This window comes from Phalaenopsis equestris, unplaced genomic scaffold, assembly GCF_001263595.1.
Source record: "Phalaenopsis equestris unplaced genomic scaffold, ASM126359v1 Scaffold000002, whole genome shotgun sequence".
Taxonomy (NCBI): domain Eukaryota; kingdom Viridiplantae; phylum Streptophyta; class Magnoliopsida; order Asparagales; family Orchidaceae; genus Phalaenopsis; species Phalaenopsis equestris.
The window spans coordinates 22,222,910-22,245,886 of record NW_018164444.1 but is presented as its reverse complement, the minus strand read 5'-3'; the positions used below and the strand labels follow the sequence as shown (position 1 = coordinate 22,245,886).

Sequence of the window (22,977 nt, the reverse complement as noted above, 5' to 3'; positions counted from 1 at the left end):
CGCGCGCGGGCGTGCGAATTGTGCAGAAGGCCACCCTAAGGCTCAAAAGGTCCTATAGGGATCCCTTTTGGGTTTCCTCATGTTGGTTTCACCCTTCTAAATGCTAGAAGTCGATACCACACACTTGGAACCACAAAAGAGGACGGAAATAGGTCGAATTAAAACGAGGCGGGCACCACTTCTAAGGTTCTAAGATAGTCAAGGGAGGTCCCTAAGGCTAGATCCTAAACCCTAAGAGGAAGACTAGACCTCACTAAAAATGAGGTCAACAGACCGATGGTCTCGAAATATCAAGTGAACCAACTCAAGTCACCACCCTCTTCACAATGATGCACAGTTTGCCGCTCTGTTCAAGCAATGACAACACTATTACAATTCTATGATGGTTAATCATTACAGACGCTTCCAAAATGTTTGACTTTCTTCATGTTAGTGTCTATTGCATTCCACTATTTCATGAATAAAAGTGAATCCCCACAAAATGCTGTGGGTATTTTTGGCAAATCGATTCAAGAGATGCTGCAAACACTTAATGCAAATGTTTTTGTCAATCTTGTCTACAATGTTGTACATTATTTATGTGGCATCTCTAGTTGCAGCCATTGCTATTGGTCAATTATTGATCAAATAGATCAACCCAAGCTTGGATAGATCCGAGCACTTATCGATTGGAAATGTGTCACCAATGGACACTGGCTTAACATCATGTCACTTTTCGTGCTTCTTCCTGTCAAATATTGTAATAATCAATGAAAAACATGTCGCCCTAGTCTTCTGAAGATAAAATGCAACAAACAACAAATCATTAGCCTTTTTTGAAGCTATATGAGGATTTGTATCATAGAGGATGCTTATTAAGTTTGTGCTTCCCTTAATTAGTATTTACGTGAGCGCCCCTCACTTTGTCATTCTAATTGCCCATGGCGTAAATTTATATTGACGTCTCTCTAGTTTCTTGGAGGTGGATCACCATACTATTTTTTTTTATTGAGAATAATGGATCCTAATAAATGGGCAAGGCCTTGATGTTTTTCTCATCATGGAGATTTTTCACATAGAAAATGTTTAGTTAATGTCATAGGATAAGTGATATCGGAGTTAACATAATCATAATAGATAAAATGATATTATTACTAAAAGCAAATTAATTACTACAATCAACACACTTGAAAGAGAAAAAACACGCACACAGAAATCTGAAATGTGGCAAATGACAGCACCAACTCAAAATAGGGTGCATCTCGGGATGGTAGTAGTGATTGGCAAGGGTTTGGAAGATGGTAGGATGGTGGACTAGGTGGTTGGGAAGCTGAAAACAACAAGCCAATGACTTTTTGTGTTCCGGAAAGGAAGTGCGAGACATATATCAATGTGGCACGGTTGTTCGAGATGATGGAAGCAACCTGAAACAACTGCGACAACAAAGATGAAGTGTTGGAACAGCGAGGCAGTGAAAAGGAAGGGGGCCATGGCAACAAGGATGGAGGGCTGTAACAGTGACGGGAGACGCAGTGGACTGCCAAACAACCAAAGGAAGGCTAACCTAGGTGGGAGTAGGGAGGAAAGAGGGTTGGAACAGCAGCGACAACGAAGATGAAGTTTGGAACAGCTAGAGTAAAAAGAGAGGGATGGAATGGCCATGGCAGTGAGGATGGAGGGCTGGAATGGTGATGGGGGGCACAGTGGACTGCCAGACAGCCAAAGGAAGGCTACCCTAGGCAAGAGCAGTGAGGAAAAAAGGTTGGACAATGAGGAACTATAGGAAAACAACAAAAGGGCTACTGTCGGAGCCGCTACAACAAGGGGGAATGCATGGCACTGAAGCGGGAGTGATGTTGAGGAGTTGGGGAAAGGTTAACACCATTTGGAAACCAAGATGAAGCCGAAACATCACCCGTAAACATAGTATATAACTCTCGAAGGGAAGAAGAGACAACGATGAATTTCATGATACAAATCACACAATACTAAATATAACATTAGCAATACAAAATATATAATAAGAAGATAACTGAAAGTGGCCCAAGAGGACTGGCCCACTCCTTCGAAGGGAGAAAACCCGGGCACGTTTAGTTCAGACAAAGCACACAAAACTAAATATAATATTAGCAATACAAAATATATAATAAGAGGATAACTGGGAGTGGCTCAAGAGGATTGGCCCACTACTTGGAAGGGTGAAAAACTGGACCGGTTTGGTTCATACAAAGCAACGGGTCTCACAGAATCGTTTGTGTGTAGGACCCGATCACGTGTTTGCTTGTGAAAGACCCACATCATGTGGGAGACCCGCGCCAATCTTCCAAGTATAGGGCAGCTTCGACCTCATCCGTCGAAGTTTCTAGCTCATTGTAGTATAGTGTTAAATGGACCTTATGTAAGTTCCAACTAAGTCGCTCTTGCAGGCATTGTCATTCCAAAACACATCCTGATAGAATAAATACTCCTCCACCTTTGGCACAACTTGAGATGGAGCTACATAATGACGTAGATTCACTCGAGCTAACTTCCAAGCAAGTAGATCTATAATTTGCTTCTCCCACTAGTACTTTGTTAGATGTATCGAATAAGCAAGTTTATCCCACCTGTCTGACCATTTGGCGCCCGATACACCACTGAACTGAATTTAATACCCAAATGCCTCCACATGGTCTTCCATTCGTAGTTCAATAGATCTTCATCTATGATATGTTGGACCTCCCTTAATAGAGCACTCGGGAAGTAGACTATATCTAAAAAACCGAAGCATCACCCGGAAACATAGTATACAACTCTCGAAGAGAAGAAGAGACATCGGTGGTTTTCCCGATTTAAAACATACAAAACTAAATATAACTTCAGCAATACAAAATATATAATAAGAGGATGACTAGAAGTGGTCCAAGAAGACTGGCCGTCTCCTCCGAAGGGAGAAAACCTGGACAAGTTAGGTTCAGACAAAGCAATGGGTCTCACAGAATTGTTGAAGTTGTGGTTCAACTCTCGAAGAGAAGAAGAGACATCAGTGGTTTTCCCGATTTAAAACATACAAAACTAAATATAACTTCAGCAATACAAAATATATAATAAGAGGATGACTAGAAGTGGCCCAAGAAGACTGGTCGTCTCCTCGGAAGGGAGAAAACCTGGACAAGTTAGGTTCAAACAAAGCAATGGGTCTCACAGAATTGTTGAAGTTGTGGTTCAACTCTCGAAGAGAAGAAGAGACATCAGTGGTTTTCCCGATTTAAAACATACAAAACTAAATATAACTGCAGCAATACAAAATATATAATAAGAGGATGACTAGAAGTGGCCCAAGAAGACTGGTCGTCTCCTCGAAAGGGAGAAAACTTGGACAAGCTAGGTTCAGACAAAGCAATGGGTCTCACAGAATTGTTGAAGTTGTGGTTCTTCCCCTCTATCTAACTATTTGGCGGTGGGTGTACGACTAAATTGAATTTAATGCCCAAAGGACTCTATGGTCTTCCAGATGTAGCTTAAAAGCTCTGTAAGGACTACTCAGGAAGTAGATTCAAAAATTGTATTATCTGGAGTTTCCCCGAGTTTGGTATCAGCTCCTCAAATTCACGACCCTTTTGGACATCCAATGTTAGTTCTATTGATGCTTCCCTCAATGCCTGCAAAAAGATAGTTTGAAGCACCACAACCTCATATTCTACATAAACACCCATTAACTTAAACTCACTCTATTCTAGAACAACTACTCTTAACTCAATTGGAGACTCTTTCATAAGTTTAAGCTTGAATCATTGATGTCTCTTACTTCTCAGCTAGAAGTTAAGAATTCTCTCTAAAATTTTTATCTTCTCTTGTCTCACTGCTTATTTATTCAATTACTCCCTGCTTCGTGAAATAGATCATTTTTATGGTTGTACAATATAATTTAACATGTCCAAATCCATGACACTTAAAATACATTCTGACTGGGGCATATTAAAGAATACTGGTTCACTCCACCTGTTCTCTACTTTGAATCAATTTCTCCTCAAGGCGGGGTTGGCTTGGATTTCCCCTAGGTGTTCTCTAGTTGCCCAATGATCTTGTCTCTCCACTTTTGAAGCTGGGTCAGAACATCCGATCTGCAATGAGCTGGTAGATACTAGCGTTGCATCTCTCGTTTCATCTTTGGACCAAATAATTATCTTATTTTTCCCACATCCTATCGTATGTGCTATTTTCACCATTTTGTCAAGTAGAATGTCTTGATACTCGAAGAAAATTTCCACAATCTAGAGCTACTCGATAAACTCATATGGGTTTAAGTGGTTGGCAAATGTGGAAAATTCACCTTTATTTTAAAATTATGGCTTCTCGAATATTTCAGATCTTTGGGGTAGAGGTTCTTCATCCATGACATTCGTATGGTGGAAGAAATTAACTTCATTCTTTCTATCGCGCAAGTCACCGTTGCAGTTATGAGTGACCCTTTTGGATCGCCTTCTATCGAATGAAGAAAACCTATATTGCAGTTGGAGGACTTCCTGTCACATATTCTCCATAGATCCTAAACATCTTTTTGCAGATTTCTCATAAACGACATCATAATCTTTCCTCCAGTTCAGGTCTTCGGCAATTGTCTCTTCAGTGGCATGATTAGGGTTTAGGAGTGGGTAGGTGAAAGGCGTGTAAGGGTGAGTAGAGTGAGAAAGAAAATATTTGGGTGGAGTTAGAGTGAATGAAAAGGGGGGATGCTAGAAACCTTAAGATAATACTAGAGTAGGGCAAGCTCTGATATCAAATGATATTTGAGTCAAATAAAACCATAAAAAAATAATTATTATTACTGAAAATAAATAAGTGGTTACAACCAACAAACTTGAAAGAGAAAATACAATACACACATGAAAATCTAAAATGCGATAAATGACAACAGAAACTAAAACTAGTGTGGATTTCGGGTTAGTGGCGGTGATCAAGGGTTCAGAAGGTGGTGGGATGATGGACGAGAGGCGATTGGCAAGCTGAAAATAATAAAAGATAATGACTTTCCGGTTTCCAGACGGCAAGTACACGCAAATATCGACGTGGCGCGACTGCCCGGGATGATGGCAGCAAAGGGGGAGGGCTGAAACGGATGGAGGGCTGGAACAACAAGGCATCGAAGATGGAGGGTTGGAGCTGCAATGGCAGTGAGGATTGAGAGGGCTGGAATGGTGATGTGTAGTGTGATGGACAGCCAAACGACCTAAGGAAGGTTATCCTAGGTGGGGCAGTAAAAAAAATGGTTGGACAATGAGGAACTGCAAGAAAACAACAAAATGGCTTCTGTTGGGGTGAATGTGTGGCAGCGAAGTAGAAGGGATGTGGAGGAAGGGAAAGGTAACATCACTTGCAGACTAAGATACAACCGAAGGACCAACTGGAACCTTAGGATAGAGCCCTTGAAGGAAAGAAGAGACATCGACAGGTGTTCCAATACAAAACACACAAAAACTGAACATAAAACATCAGAAATATAAATATAACAAGAGGATAACTATGAGTGGCCCAAAAGGACCGACCAACTCCTCGGAAGGGAAAAAACCTGGATGGTTTGGTCCAGGCAAAGCGGCGGGTCGCATGAAATCGTTCACATGTGAGACGCAATCCCGCTTTCACTTCCTGACGACCAGCATCATACGGGGGACCCTTCCTCACCAGTAAAATATTGTAAAACTCTTATCCTTACATAACATGGAAGTCTCTTTTAACAAGAAAAAATGCATACCACAATGCCAAGAATGTTTTAGCACTTTAATTAGCAAATCTAGTTAATTCATTAAATTTAATGCATTGCTTCTTAAATTTCTATGAAGTTTTGAATATGGTATTTTTAATGCTTCTAATGAACACAATGCATTACTTAGGCTGTTCTAGTTATAACTGTTTCCAAGTTGAATTCATGAGCTGATGTGCATTATGAAGAATCTAAACTGGTGTATTCATGGGTGGTGTATTTTTGTAAGAGTATCCAAAGTTCAAAAGTCAAATATATAATTTGTCAGTTTAATTATGGCCTACAAAATTCATGTTGTCCTCTCACTTCAGGACATTGTAATTTACATTGTGGAAGGCTTGGCTAATGATTTTGCTTTAAAATGCTTTGAGCAATTTTGTATATTCACCCCTTACAATTTTAGCGCAAGAGGAGTTTTTTTGGCATTGCTTCATCAGAGGCAAAATCACTTATTTCATTTGTTGACATTTCTTTTACTAAAATGGCATTAGATGTTTACTAAATCTCCATGGTTTCCAGGAAATCAAAGCCTTGCTGTCAAAATCCAAGTTGGAATTTGCTGCACTTCAATCCCAAGTTCAAAATGATTTGATACAAATAGGTTTGACAATTTAAGAACATTTGAGTTGATAGTTTGTCTTATATCTATGACGCTAATGCTGAGTTAGCACCATTATTTACTTCAAAAGCAGAGCCTTGAGAAACTTTTTTATTGAAAAAACAGCCCAAGTAATTGTATTGTTTCTTATAGATTTTTCTTGCACATGATATAATTGTTTTTTATCATTCATGTAGGAAACCAAATAGAGGGGCTCTCTGCCGCCGCTATGGGTTATCATCGAGCTGTCGAAGAAAACAGAAATTTGCATAATATGCTTCAAGAATTGAGAGGTTTGTGCATTTATTGGGGAAATCCAGGAAATATAAATATCAGAGTGAAATTCTCATTATATGTACCTTCAGGAAACATTCAAGTCTTTTGCAGAGTCCGCCCAGTCTTTGTATCAGGAGCCAAAAGTTCAATAGATTACATCGGAAATGATGGTACATTGATCTTACTTGATCCACTCAAGGCACAAAATGTGCGTAAGACTTTCCAGTTTAATAAGGTTTTTGGACCTAACGCAACTCAAGGTAAGTTGAGGTTGTATGTCTGGTGCTTTAGGTTTCATAATTATCATAATCTTGACCTTATGTTGTTGAACCATCAGAGGAGGTCTACAAAGAGACTGAATCCTTAATCCGATCAGTGATGGATGGCTATAATGTGTGCATTTTTGCTTATGGTCAGACAGGTTCTGGCAAAACATACTCTATGGTAGGGTGGTCAATTATACTGCCAACAAATTTATACTACAATACTTCAGCTTTAAAGATACTTTCCTTGCATATTTTTTTCTTGTTAGTGTGGCCCAGAAAAAGGATCTGCTAAAGATATTGGAATAAACAGCAAAGCTCTTAATGACATCTTCCAAACATCCTGCATTAGAGAGGATATCAAGTATGAGATTCAAGTTCAGATGATTGAGATATACAATGAACAAGTGCGTGATCTTCTTAGTGAGGAGACTTCAACAACAAAATATCCTTTGATGCACATTATACTCTTATTCTAAAATGATTGGTTTGTACAATTTTTTTCCCAACAAACTAAATTCTTGTAATCCTTAGCCAATTCTACGTTGGAGATTCGAAATTGCTCAACAAATGGTGGTTTAAGCCTTCCTGATGCCACCATGCACCGTGTGAAGTCAACTAGCGACATCATGAATTTGATGAAAGTAGGAGAAAAGAATCGCGCCTTCAGTTGCACTGCAATGAACAACAGAAGCAGCCGATCTCATAGGTTCTCGCTTTAATATATTTTAAGAGAGGCTGTTTAGTTCACTGATCATATTCTTCTATATAAATATGTGAATGATATTTATTTGTTTTATTTTGTCGAAACACAAATTAAATGGCATATAGATGTCATGCTATCTAAATACTAGAGCAACAATAAATCACGGTGTTTGATGGATAACTATGCCGCATTTTGATAGTACTAATACTTAATGACACCAACTAGACCGAATAGCCCAATTTAATTTTCCACTAATTGCATAAATGGCAACTGTTTTCTAATATTAGAATCTATGTGCAGTGTATTGACAATTCATGTGTGCGGTAGAGATGTTATGGGAAACACACTACAAAGTTGCCTGCATTTGGTAGACCTTGCAGGGAGTGAGAGGGTGGATAAATCCGAAGTTACTGGAGATAGATTGAAGGAGGCGCAACATATCAATAAGTCCCTTTCTTGTTTGGGAGATGTTATTGCAGCTTTGGCTCAAAAGAGTTCACATATTCCATACAGAAATAGCAAGCTCACTTTATTACTACAAAACTCCCTAGGTTCCAATTTGATTTACTTTGACCTATAATTTTTTACTATGGAATTAAACATTCTATTTAGCTAATTTCTTTCTTTAAAATACTGATTTTAGGAGGACATGGAAAGATGTTAATGCTTGCTCATGCAAGTCCAGAAGCTGAGTCATATGGAGAGACGATCAGTACCCTGAAGTTTGCACAGAGAGTATCCACAGTAGAGCTTGGTGCTGCTCATGTAAACAAAGAAAGCAGAGAAATTCATGATCTCAGAGAACAGGTAAAGCTTTCATTCAGCAGTTTAAACGTTTTGATACTAGTGTGCAGAAGTTATTTTAGGTTCAGATGTGCTTCCTAAGGGTTCATTTAGTTGCTTGTAGACTTTAAATATATTTTGAAGATTGAAAAATTTGTTTCCACTTGCCTTGTGTGTAAAAAAGAAATTATTACATTGGAGGTTAAAAACTATGTTGATTTCTAACTGCACCGAATATATATATGAAATCTAAAAATTCTAGCAATTGGTGAAATGTTTTCTAATTACAAACAACCAAATGAGTCCTAAACAAAGATTCAGTCCTACTTTTTGTTCAAGCATATTGTGCATCACTCCTACATATTTCTTAAACACAAGAATATACCTTATGCTTAAACACTTGTATAGATGGCTATAGTTTCGTAGAATGAACTGCCTAGCTTTCATTTCCATTAAAGCAATGCATATGAACTAAATATATGATTCAAAAATTTTATGTCTATAGGAACATAATTCTTTTCAAAGTTAATTATCATATGTTTTTAATTTCCCTGGACAATTTCATTTGGACTACTTAAATGTTGAAATGTTTTCTAATTACACATAACCAAATGAGTCGTGAGTAGATTGCTATAGTTTTGAAGAATGAACTGCCCAGCTTTCATTTCAATTAAAAGCAACACATATGAGCTAAATATATGCTTCAAAAAAATTTTGTTTATAGCAACATAATTCTTTTCAAAGAAAATTATCATATGTTTTTAATTAGCCTGGACACGTTCATTTGAACTACTTAAATGTTGATAAAAAATTTAATACAGATGAGGGACAAAAGGGGAATAACACGGAGAGAGGGAGAGATAAGGAAGGAAGAAAAGAAAAGGCAGTGGCCAAAATAAAAATATTCTCAATTCTTATTCAATATTCATTCAATATGTTAACCTAGACCTAAGAGTCTCTATTTTTAATGAGAAGACGTAGAGTTTCAAGTAAATAAATAAAACACAATTGATATAAAATAAATCCTACAAAAATAATGCAAGAAATAAATAGAGACCTAAGAGTCTCTATTTTTAATGAGAAGTAGTAGAGTTTCAAGTAAATAAATAAAACACAATTGATATAAAATAAATCCTAAAAAAATAATGCAAGAAATAACTCTAATGAAACAAAATTCATATTTTCCCACAATACATAATTAGACTATTTAATCAATTGAACCGTTATATTTCAGATCGAACTGCCATCATCAACTCTCCCAGGGTGTATGAACTCTCTTATGGAGTTTTAAGCTAAAGTTATTCATTCAAAAGGCCAGAGGAGACTCATTGATCGTTCATCATGACTCACCCATGAGGGATGACCTCTCCATCAGATAAAGAAATGGAAGACCCATCCATCAAATAAAGAACACTGAATGGCCCAACAACCAACTTTATCTGATTGAATATATTTAACAGCTAGGATTAGCGCGAGAACCGAATGCAAAATTGGAAATGATGCTATTAAAAGAGATGTAGAAATTCCATATATTGAGAATAAATAATGAAAACTTTGGTTGCTCAAAAGCACTATGTATAGATCCTTAAATAGTGAAACTCTGGCTAATATTATATTCATGTCCATAAATGTAACATTTTGATCTCATCATATTCATCTGTGTCCATAAATTAAAAGTTTGACCGATCAGCTAGAATTCAAAATGGAATCTCAATGAGATTGGTTCCACCAATTGCTTTTGTTGTGGGATGTCATACAATTAAAAATTATATGGATTAATATAGTGAAGAATTCACATTCTAACATTAATGATCAACAAGCATTTAAGACTTTTGTAGTCTCCATTCTAGAATTTTGTGGTAGCCTTTATCTAAAACTTTATAGTAGCCTCTATTTGGGATTTTATACTAACCGACAATCCTGAAAATTCAAGGTCAAACTTTATACTGAATAGCTAATAAATTAGACTCGACACTCGGCACTCATTTTTTATATTGATTTGAAGGGTTTTCCCATTGTATGCCATGAACCTCTTTAAACCATGAAAATGTAGAAAGGTGTGATTGGCCAACATTAGTATTTTAATGATAAAAGACTTCCTATCCAAAAATTCACTGATAAAAAGTTCATATTTCATTCGTGTGATTCCATGTTGTTTGTCCTGTTACAGGCTTATTAGCATCCATAGGCCTGAAGAGCTTTTTTTATTTGTCTTATGGTTATTATATGAAAAAACTTCTTTGAATGAGAAATACTGATTGAAATAAGTTTCAGGTAGATAGTCTCAAGAAAGAACTGGCAATCCGGGAGCAGGAGAAGGTCTTATATTTGCATAAAATGAGGGAAAACACTTCATTATTAGAGAGAAAGCTGCCAACCAAATCTCCTCTTCCACGACCAAAATTCAACACAGACAATTCTGTAACACGCCTGCGGAGATTGAGCCTGGAAACTTCCGAGCATGGAAAAAGCCAAAATCAAACTAAAAAAGAGTCAGATGTAAGAATTCATTGGTAAATTGTTTGCATTTTTCTACTATAACCTCTAATTGAGAAATTCATCCGAATCACTTCTCTAATTCTTCCTTTTTTCTTTTTTTGCAGCAACATTTGCAAATGGAAGAAGAGCAATTTAAAGATGTTGCTCATAAAGAAATCAAAGATGCAACCATTGAAAAGCACAGTCAAGTAAATGATAAAGAAAGGTTGCTTAGTTGTTCGAGTATTTCAAATTCACCATCTGTAAAACAGTTAACAATTCTGGGGAGCAAATGTGGGCAATTAGGTGAAGTGGCGACTCCTGATACTAATAAAATTAAGTTGAGTTCCAATACATTATCCAGCTCAAAAGGATCGCACATACGAAAATCGCTGCAGACATTTGGCAAGTTATTAAATGGATCCGAGAAGAGGTGAACAGGGCTTTGAGTCCCAATTTTTGTTGCCAAGTATTATTTCATTCAATTTAATTAAATCTTACCGCAACTTACCATGTAGGGACCATCAAGTGTCATCTCTAATGAAACCCAAACAAGGCAAGGACTTGCATGCTGTAACGAAATCACCAGCAACAGTAGAAAGTAGGTATAGAAGGAGACAGTCTTTAACCAATGTGCAAGCATTTGAAATCAAGGGGTCTAGGAGAAGCTCTCTTGGAGGAAAATCAGTTGAATCATGTGAGTACAGTTCTTCAGCTTTGCCACCACATAACTATGTGCTATTAAGTTAACGTATATGTTCAAAGTCTGATTTCTTCCTGGAATTCTGTCTGCATTGTTTTTACATTTAGGATGAAAACAATAAATTTTAGTTTTATTTGAATTTAGCTAACTAGAACATTGAAATTCAAAATCCTGATCATATTTGATGATCGTCAACCTAAAGCTTTACAAGGGTAAGGGTGGAAATGGTTTATGTTAATCCTACCAATAACTAAGTGGCAAAGAAAATGGAGCACGAAGTTGCTTGAGTTGACAATTGCTTGAGTATTGATCCATAATAGAACCTATACACAATTAAAAGCAGAAATTTAGCTATACAATTCATTATAATAAGTTCACGTACAGTGATTGATGTAGTGGTATTCATGAACACATGGATTGATAAGGTAGAATGCAAGGAGCCAATTTAGCTATTATTCGTGGAGTTCAAATTTCAGTTAATTATATTCATTGATATCCCACTTTAAATTGATGTCGTTTAGTCAAAAAAAAAAAAACAATTTGTATGCAAGAATATGCTCACTCTATTTGCCCATTGCTTTCGTAAATATGTATGCAATTTAAAAGTTTGTAGGGATGTGAAGAAGAGAAATAATATGAGCATCAGCTATGAATGACAATCAACTTCAATATGCTTAGTCCTGTAATGATACACCAAATTGGCAACAAATTAAATAGCACTTCTATTGTCAGTATATAGAGAAGTGGAGACTTTCTTGAGAAAATCAAGTTTGGATAGTAGTACACATAGTCAGATAATTTCTAACATGATGCAGACATTGCACTATATTCAAATTATATGGATGATTTAGACACAATGAGATAATTTCTTACTCTTCGTGAGATAAAAAAAGAACCAAAAGATATGCGTCATCCTGCAACTAATCGGCAAGTATTGTGAAACTAATCATGTTTGCATATTATATGCCACCAATTAAATACAAGAATCACATGGACAGGACAAGCCATGGCTTGGTGTTCCAATGAGATAATGAATAATTTAATATAAGGCAGCTAAATTTAAGTGATGTAGGAATTCTTCATAAATTTACATACTTATTGAATTAAAAAATAAATAAAAGTTGAGTAATAATTTGAATAATAGTCAAAAAATTTAAACTAACTATCAGCTGTCTTTATGTGGTGATATTAGAGAGAAGGTCTCCTTTATACAATATTTTTTGTTTAATTCTAATGGAGTATACATAGAGAATATTTATACACATAGCCAGATAATTTTAAATACATGCTGAACTAGCCAGATAATTTTAAATACATGCTGAACTAAACAGATCCTTTGTATATTGTTATATATTGATTTAGAAAATTACCAAGCAATTGGTATGTTCTTTCAAACCTAAGAAGTGAGCGAGAACCATAGAATTTTCTGTCTGAAATATGGCTTGAAGGTGTTATTGAAGATGAATAAGAATAGCCAAATTTATCTTAAGTAATGACAATGTCATCAACATAAACAAAAATATAACATTCCACAAGATGTCTTATAGAAAAAAAATAATGAATAATATTTGTATGATGTAAAAGAGTGATTGGATGGGGTTGATCAAAATTTACTGAATCATGCACAAATAGCCTAATTCAAACCATATAAAAAACGTTTTAATTTGCATACTTCTAAGAGAAACCACAGATGCCCTAGGAGAAACTTTCATGTAAATTTCTTTCTTAAGATTGACATAAGTGAAAGTATTTTGTTGCATTTATCCAAGGACGTGGTCATCCTTGTGAAGCAACAATTGAGATAATCATTTTTATTATGGTCTTTTTTGTTGTAAGAGCAGATGTTTTTCATAATCAATTCCATATTCATTATTATTACCAAGGGCAATTAATGTTTTGTAATAATCCATAGTGATCAAGTAAATTCATTTGAATCCCATGATTTTAATATTTGAAGGAAATTGAACAATATTTCATGTATGGCTATTCTCTAGAAACTGAAATTCTTTAGCCATTTCTTCTTTGTAATAGTCATGTTTAGGTAGATTGATGTGAAACTCATGCCAATTTGGAGGATTAGAAATTGGATAACAGGATTAAGGAATCATGATTGAAATTGCATTAACTAACTTATGTTGTGGATTAATTCGTGTGATTTCAAGGTGACGCATTAATTGACAAAGGCTCAAGCTCTGGTAGGGTTGAATAAATTCTTTCATATACAAATTCTAGTTTGAATATTTCAAAATTAGGATTTTGGTCATCAAAATGAAAAAGAATATAGATTTTTAATGAAGGTTCAATACTAGTGGAGAAAAAGAATTAGTATTTAATGAGTACAACATGACGAGATTTAAAAATTTTTTGGAGACTTAATCATAACATATATAACCTTTGTGAGAAGTGTTATAGTCATAAATATACATTTAACATATTGAGTTGAAAATTTATGATGTTCATGTATTGCTAGATGAACAAAATAAACACAATTAAATGTGTATAAATTGTTGTAGTTTGCATATTTTAAATATAGATTATAATAAGACTGTTAAGTCCAATGATTCGAGAGAGTAAGCAAAATTAATGACTTCACCCAAGATTTAAGCAAAACTAAGGATTCTAGTAACAAGATTCGAAAAACATCTACATAAAGCTATAAATGAGCCAATGCACTCAATGAACGACTTGAATTCTGCTGGATTAATGTTCAATCATATTTGTTCAAATTAGTAGATAAACAGGTTTGAATATTTTTTAAAGCTCAAAGGTTAAATGAACTAAATTTAAACACTATGCATAGTGTTAAGGAATCATGATTGCAATTGCATTAGCTAACTTATGTTGTGGATCAATTTGTGAGATTTCAAGGTGACACATTAATTGACATAGTCTCAAGCTCCGGTAGAGTTGGATGATTTCTTTCATATACAATTCTAGTTTGAATAATTTAAAATTAGGATTTTTGTCATCAAAATGAGGAAGAATATAGATTTTTAATAAAGGTTCAATACTTGTAGAGAAAAAGAATTAGTATTCAATGAATACAACATGACGAGATTTCAAAATTTCTGGAGACTTGATCATAACATAAAAAGCCTTTGTGAGAATTGTTAGTCGCAACTATGCATTTAACATATTGAGTTGAAAATTTATGATGTTCATTTGTTGCTAGATGAACAAAATAAACATAGTTAAATGTGTATAAATTTTTATAGTTTGCATATTTTAAATATAGATTATAATAAGACTATTAAGTCCAATGATTCGAAAGAGTAAGCTAAATTAATGATTCAACCCAAGATTTAAGCAAAACTAAGGATTCTAGTAACAAGATTCGAGAAACATCTACGTAGGGCTATAAATGAGCCAATGCACTTAACCAACAACTTGAACTCAGTTGGATTAATATTCAATCATATTTGTTCAAATCAGTAGATGAACATGTTTGAATTTTTTTTAAAAATCAAAGGTTAAATGAACTGAATTTAAACACTATGCAAACTCATTTATTTATGTTCACAAACTCATTTGTTGTTTAACAAGTAACTTGTTAAATATTCTATATTTATATGATATTTTAATTAAATAATTGATTAATTAAACCTTATAAATAATACGGTTAACATTAATATTTATATAAATTTAATACAATTGCTTCTTATTTTTTTATATCAATGAATTAATTTTTTTAGTACATATTTATATTATTTGATTGTGAGAAAGCTTACAGACAACTCCTATATCATCTTATTTCTTTGGTATAAACAAAGTAGATAAAAATTCCAAAATTTATTCTTTTGCTTATTTATTTAGATTTATAAAATTATTTATTAAAAATTTATATGAAAAATCAAGTACTCATTCAAACTTTTAGCATGTTTATTATCTTGTTGAAGTAATTGTTCAAATTTATATAAACAAGCCAAGCACAAAGTCAAGTATAAACTAAGTATAATTATTAAAAGATTTAAGTACTAATAAATATGTGAAAACTCAACTTGAGCTTGAACTGAACATGAACAACTTATGATACGACCAAGCCAAGTTCAATCCATGACATACTCGGCTTGACTCCCACTCGATTACAACACTACATATAGGAGGAGAAAAATTTTATAATTCACAACACTTATTTTTTGAAGTATATAGGGGGATGATATATGAAATAATTTTCTTATTAAACAAAAGTCAAGAAAGTTCAAAAGAAATATGTTCCTCTCCAAAATCTTATCTCAATATTTTGATGTGAAATAAAAATTGCGTCTCAATATAAATTAAAAAAAATTAAGTTAAAAAATACTTTGGACTTTTGATGGTGAAAGTAAATCAAGGTGTATTTGCTCATTAATGAAAGTTATAAAATATTGATAATTTGCTCATGATATTACAAGAGTGACACCCCATACATTATTATAGATCAAATCAAAATAATTTTCAGCATGACTACCATGTAATGAGAAAAAAAGATGTTTTTTTCCTAATTTTGATGTTACCCGATCAAGTGAAATAAAAGAAGTAGATTTTTCTTTCATAATAAACTTGAGTTTATTGAGTGAAATAAAATAAAATAAAAGTTAGGAAGACTTAATCTTTAACAGTTATGCTAGAGACCATGATTTTGATCTTAGTATGGGATAATGCATAACACCTTTGAAATAAATAGCTACAAGGGAAAAACTTCTCCAACTTTAGGTCATTTCATAAGTAGTTTGTTAGTCTCCTAATCTTGCTAAGTGCAGCTATCACAAAAAATTAAACCTCACAATTGCTATCAATCAAATTTTTTATTGAGATGAGATTCTTTGAGACAATGGGAGACTTGAGGACATCTTTCATAATATAATTAATATCTTTGATAGGTAATTGACTTTCATTAATAATTTGAATAGATAATGATCCATGATATCATTGGAAATTGTGAATAAGCATGAAGTAACTAGTCATAAGATTAGAAACATCACAATTCACAAACCAGGAATAAGCAATTAAGCAGCTAGAGCTTTAATTATCATCTATTGTACCATTTTAGAAGTAACAAGATTTGTTCATGATTGTCAAACAACAACCTAATCAATAACTATTGCTTGTGTACATAATAATATGAATAGATGATCCATGATAAGATTAAAAATTATGAAGGTGACATGAAGTACTGGTCATATGATTAGAACAATCAAAATTCACAAACCCAGAAGAAACCCGTAAGTAGATAGAGTTTTACTTATCAACTCAGAAATATCCTTAAATATATTCACGGTTGTCAAACAACAACCTTATCATTAATGGTTGATTTTCTAGAATTCTATTATCAATTTTATAAAAATTTTCGTCATTTCTTAAATATCATGACTTCTTACAACACTTTGTAGTAATATGCTTATAACCCTTCTAAATGCAATACCATATTTGTCAAGCTTATGAAAATAGAACTGATTATTGAATCAAAAGAATGAGAGGTTCAAGATTCAATAGTTCAATTATGATTAAGTTGGGAATTAAATTAGGCGACGTAATGAATATTAAAATTAATTAAATATGACTTAAATGATATAATAATGTAAATATGTAATAAATATGTGACAAAAAAAATAAAATTCATACACATATTGAAATTTAAATTTGCAACTATTGAAGATATTATTTGTGTATGAATTTTATTTTTTTTGTCAATTTCAATATAAGGCTCATTATTATACAATTAAATGTGTAAAACAAATCTAAATATTTGCATATTAAATAAATTTTAAAATCAAAGAAATTATAATTCATACATATAAATAAAAATATGGTTTATAAAAAGAAATTAGTTTATAATAATTAATAAGAAAATAAAATTTATAATATTAAAAACTACTACATTTGAGCATCCCATAATACATTTAATATTCTCACTACCCTAAACACATAACCCAATTTCTCATTCCTATATCACAATTCAAATTTCATTATTAGGTTTTTTTAGTCCCACATCATAAAGAATTGTTCATATACAACAACAACAACAATAAAACTTTATTCAATTGCATCCTATTGAGTGTCATATTTTCATTTAATTCTAATAAATTAAGATCATTTTTTATACAATAAGCCCAATCTTTCTAGGTCTACCTCTGCCTTTGTTAACATAAGTCGAATCCGAAACACCTATTCTCTTGATCGGATCATCAGATGGCCAACGTTTAATGTGACCAAACCATCTAAAATGACTCTCCTAATTTTTTCCACCGCTGGAGCTACAACAACCCTATCACAAATATATTCATTTCGCATTTTGTCTCTAAGCGTAAAGCCACTCATCCACCTAAGCATTCTCATCTCGGCAACACTTAACTTATTTTTATGCTTCTCTCTAAAGGCCAACATTCAACGCCATAGAGCATTGCAGGTCTCCCATTTTATAAAATTTTCTTTTCAGTCTAAACGGTACTTTTCTATCCACAATAGGCCCGAAACATTCCTCCACTTCAACCAACAAACTTGAATTCTACTAATAACGTTCTCATCTATATCATCATCACTTGGAATAATACACCCTAGATAACTAAAGTGTTCACACATTTTAATAACTTGATCACCCATGGTTACAACTCTGTCACTAAAGCAACTACTAAAATTACATTCCATGTATTTAGTTTTAGTTCTACTCAAACGAAAGCCTATAGACTCCAATGTAGACATCCGTAATTCAAGTTTTTCCTGAGCTTTCCCTCTAGTCTTATCCACGAGAAGGATATCATCAGCAAAACTCTGTAGCATTTGCTTATAACTCAATTAGGTGAGCACACTATGGATTAGCTCGACTAAGTTCATCATACTAATATGGTTTGAGATTTTAAAGCATATGATTATTACTTTAACTTGATATAATTTATAAATTTAGTATTTATAGAAAAAAATTTTACTATTGGATTGAGAATTAAAAGTGATTAAAGAGATAATGTTCAGAACAATTGGTTTTGTATAACCAAAATCGATTCACTGGCGGAATTGAAAATTCATATTGTTTGTTGCCATTTTGATGCAAAAATAGATTTTAAGTGTAACGAACAAGCTATATGGCCAGTTCATAGTCAAACCGGTTGAATTGGTCGATCTGATCCAATTTTTAATTAAAATCTTGATGTTTGCATGGCTTTTTCCTTTGTGCTTCCCATGAGTTGTATATAAACATCATTCTCATTTGTTATGTCACAAGGCATTATTCACAACATAAATATCTAAAGCACATCTCTAATGATGGAGAAGGGTCATAATTTATTAATTTGGAACAAACTGCCTCAAATTAAGGAGCAAGTTTCATTAAGATTTGATCTCTTTTATTTTAATTATAAACATCTTGAATAGCCAAAAGAGACCCAGAATGTACTTTTGAATAGATTATACCAACATATTCTGGCCATAAATTTTGAAGCCTTGAAAACTAACACTGAATCCAGAGAACTCCTTAAGTGCAGTTTGCAAACACATATTCTAATTGAAAATGCATAGTTGCTTAATCGTGATTGTAACCTTTTAATAAATATTCCCAAATTTTGTTCATTTTATATGACTTTAGACCTCCATAATTCAAGTTTTTCTTGAGCCCTCTAGACCTCCATAATCGTGATTGCAACCTTTTAATAAATATTCCCACATTTTGTTCATTTTATATGACTTTAGACCTCCATAATTCAAGTTTTTCCTGAGCCCTCTAGACTTATCCACGAGAAGGATATCATCAACAAAACTCTGTAGCATGAGCTTATAACTCGATTGGGCGAGCACGCTATGGATTAGCTCGACTAAGCTCAATGTACTAATGCAGTTTGAGATTTTTAAGCTTATGATTATTACTTTAACTTGATATAATTTATAAATTTACTCTTTATAGTCTTTATAGAAAAAAACAAATAACTATTGCATTAAGAATTAAAAGTGATTAAAGAGATAATGTTCAGAACAATTGGTATTATATAACCAAAACCGGTTCACTCGTGGAACCGACAATTCATATTGTTTGCTATCATTTTGATGCAAAAGTAGATTTTAAGTGTAACAAACAAGCTATATGCCTAATTCATAGTCAAACCAGTTGAATTGGTCCATCTAATCCAATTTTTAAAATCTTGATATTTGCATGGCTTTTTCCTTTGTGCTTCCCATGAGTTGTATATAAACATCATTCTCATGTGTTATGTCACAAGGTATTATTCTTCACAAAGTGAATATCTAAAGCACATCTCTAATGATGGAGAAAGGTCATAATTTATCAAGTTGGAACAAATTGCCTTAAATTAAGGAGGAGGTTTCATTAAGATTTGATCTCTTTTCTTATAATTATAAACATCTTGAATAGCCAAAAAAGACCCATAAGGTACTTTTGAATAGATTATACCAACATATTCTGGCCATAAATTTTGAAGTCTTGAGAAGTAACACTGAATCCAAAGACCTCCTTAAGTGCAGTTTGCAAACACATTCTAATTGAAAATGCCAAGTTGCTTAATCGTGATTGTAACCTTTTAATACATATTCCCATATTTTGTTCATCTTGTATGACTTTAGATTGAGAACAATCACCCGATCAATAAATTCTAAGATTCATGTAATAACTTCAACCTTTTAATAAATATTCCCATATTTTGTTCATCTTATATGACTTTAGATTGAGAACAATCACCCGATCAATAAATTCTAAGATTCATGTAATAACTTCAACATCTTTATTTTTCCATTAAGCTAATTTTGTTTGTCCTCATGGAGCAGGATCACTCCAATTAATGTGCCCCCATAATTTTTTTCCCATAACAAAGAAGCAAAATTGATATTCCCCAATAGATTTTAATTTTTACTTTATTGTTATCCAAATTATTGGTTGATGTAGATACTATAGAATCAAAAAAGTTTGCAAGGTGAAAAAGATTCTAAACATAATTTGAATAGATGCAAATCAAAAGATCAAGAACGAGCTTCCCCAAAGAATTGATCCTTTGAGGGCGTCAAATCGGGTTTAGATGTCGGGTTTGACCCGAAAGTGACCCAGCCTAAAGTTGCTTGAGCCCCCCCTCCCCACCACAAAAAGAAATATTAAACAAGTCAAAAAGTCTAACTTGAATCCAAGACTCGAACCTGGCCCGCAATACACATTTAATATATGCATGTAATTATTTTGGTCAAAGTCAAAAAGTCTAACTTGAATCCAAGACTCGAACCTGGCCCGCAATACCAGTTTAATATATGCATGTAATTATCTAGATCAAATTTGGGTTAATTTTGAGTCAAGTTCGGCTCAATTTCAGGTTGTTGAGTCAAATTTTGACGCGTCAATTTCAGGTTGACACGTCAATTTCGGGTTGACTGGTCAATCTAAAACTAACCCAAAAAATTAAATGTGTTAGGATTTTAGACTCAATTCAGACCCAAAAATTAATTGAGACAACCTAAAACCAAATTATTTTATTGGGTTTCAGTCAATTTAGTTTTCTACGTTAATTTTTTAAACCCCTAAAATCCTTCACGAACCCGCCTAAATCAAACGGAAGAATGAAGCAAAATTTGAAACCACACAGGAGGAGATGTTGAATTTCTCGCATGTGCAAACTAGTCAAAATTGTTAGTAGACTGGATCAAATAAACATTGGAGATGACCAACACTTTGTAATCGTGCAATATATGTGATCCTCTCAGAATTTTCAACTACCAACAAATTAAACTAATCTTTGTTTTGAGTGAAAGAAGAGACGAGATCCTTGAATGATCTTTTCAAGAGAAAAAGAATGGATACTCAGACCCAATGTTTGATACCATGACAAGGAAAGTGGAGCATGAAATTAGTTTATCTTTGATCCATCCTTAGAACCATTTTATACAATCTTAAAAGGAATAAATAATACGAAGTGTATACAATTAAGAGCATAAGTTTAGCTAGGATTGGAGAGATGTAATATCAAGACATTATTTGTAGAGATTAATTTCCAATTAATCATATACGCTAATACTAAAAACATGATTTTCACTTAGAATCCAAAGCAATACAAAGAAATTAATTGAAATGAAACCTTAACAAATAGATTAAGAATAGTATAGAATTGAAGTTAGATAAGCTTAGACTACTTTCAACTTTTAAGCAATGCAAATTCAAAATCTAGAAGATTGTCGTAGAAGTAAACGAAGTGAGAAGATCTATATGTAGATGGTTCTACACAAACCTAAGCAAAATACAATAATTTTTTTTGTAGAAGTCTTAAATATGAGATCTACAGAGAGGAAGCATAGGTTGCAAAAACTAAAACAAGAGCATCAAGATAAATAGAAGAAAGAAGTCAAAGTTGGTCATTCTTGTGATGGAAACCTTCCCTATCATTGGAAGTCCTAAAGATTGCACACAACTCACCAAAGAAACTTAAAATTTCATTTAACATCAATTATGGTTTCTCACTACAATAACGGTATTTATAGCCATTGGAGAGGGGACCGACTAAAAACACTAAATATGAAGAGCATGTTTGGTAGCGTCTTTTAATAGAATTTATCATTGGATCTATTAAATCTAGCCAAACGGTAACATGCGAGTGTTACATGGATTTATAAATCTTTTTTTATTTAGTATTCTCAATTTTGCCTTCTATTTATCTTAAATTTGGATTTACTAAATCCAGGAGTATGGTGGATTTAACTGATTTATGATTTAAAATTCTACTTGCAGCCAAAGAACCACGAAATATAATTTAAAAAAATAAAGGGAGGAGAGAGGGGGGTAATAAAAAGTGATGAAAAAAATATTTAAAATAAGGAGAAACCAAAGAGATAATGGTAAATTTTAAAATCAATAACTGAATCGAGGGCAAAGGGTCACAAAGATTCAAGAAAGGAGAGAGGCTGAATGGCCTAACGAATATGAAAGGTCAAACAAAACCCTAAGTAACCTGACGACATACAAGATTCTCAAAAAATGACAAAAGACTTAATATATGAAAATGGCATAATCATCTCACCATGCAAGAAAAAAATTCAGTAATTCTCCCACAAGTAAAAATTAACTGTGAATCTGTAAGGGATGCATGGCATCAAAATATTAAGTAAGCTTGATCTAACAGTTAAAGCAATAACATATTTCTCTGTGGAATAGGTTTTAACCAATGCGCAAACAGTTGAAATGAAGGCTTGTCAAGCTCGTCTGTGGTATCATTTGAATTCAAGGCAGCCGCATAATACAGTACTTGTCTTTCTGCATATACTTAGGGTTAACTATTTACTCCTGAAAAAAAAAAATTGCGACAAACTCCTTATATACGATCCATAACAGATCCAACAATGGGTACCGCAGGCCTAAGGACTCCTCCAACTTTTCCTGAATCGACAAAGAGTAAAAACAGATGGTTGTGAATCTTACAAAGTTGCTGATGTTCCCCATGACTACAATTGAGGCCGACTTTGACGAACATTCTCTTCATTGATCTGTAGATCTTGACT

At 33.5% G+C, this 22,977-nt stretch overlaps 1 protein-coding gene across 3 annotated transcripts in view; it reads left to right on the top strand.

Annotated features, from left to right (window-relative positions):
- Positions 1 to 22,887, top strand: part of LOC110036508 (kinesin-like protein KIN-14A) — a 33,283-nt gene extending 10,396 nt beyond the window's left edge. The window contains exons 9-21 of one of the 3 annotated variants that reach the window (XR_002295236.1): positions 6,239 to 6,320; positions 6,515 to 6,610; positions 6,683 to 6,853; positions 6,931 to 7,037; positions 7,126 to 7,301; positions 7,401 to 7,565; positions 7,863 to 8,113; positions 8,206 to 8,369; positions 10,620 to 10,844; positions 10,949 to 11,256; positions 11,342 to 11,520; positions 22,634 to 22,720; positions 22,811 to 22,881. Coding sequence is in view for 2 of the 3 variants with exons in the window: in XM_020740975.1 (XP_020596634.1) it covers positions 6,239 to 6,320; positions 6,515 to 6,610; positions 6,683 to 6,853; positions 6,931 to 7,037; positions 7,126 to 7,301; positions 7,401 to 7,565; positions 7,863 to 8,113; positions 8,206 to 8,369; positions 10,620 to 10,844; positions 10,949 to 11,256; positions 11,342 to 11,520; positions 22,634 to 22,659 (1,950 nt within the window). In the remaining variant the exon portion in view is untranslated. Of the gene's footprint in view, positions 1 to 6,238; positions 6,321 to 6,514; positions 6,611 to 6,682; positions 6,854 to 6,930; positions 7,038 to 7,125; positions 7,302 to 7,400; positions 7,566 to 7,862; positions 8,114 to 8,205; positions 8,370 to 10,619; positions 10,859 to 10,948; positions 11,257 to 11,341; positions 11,521 to 22,633 lie in introns of those variants that run through there. The other 2 variants (XM_020740975.1, XM_020740985.1) reach the window with 2 other exon arrangements.
- The last annotated feature ends 90 nt before the right edge of the window (positions 22,888 to 22,977 follow it).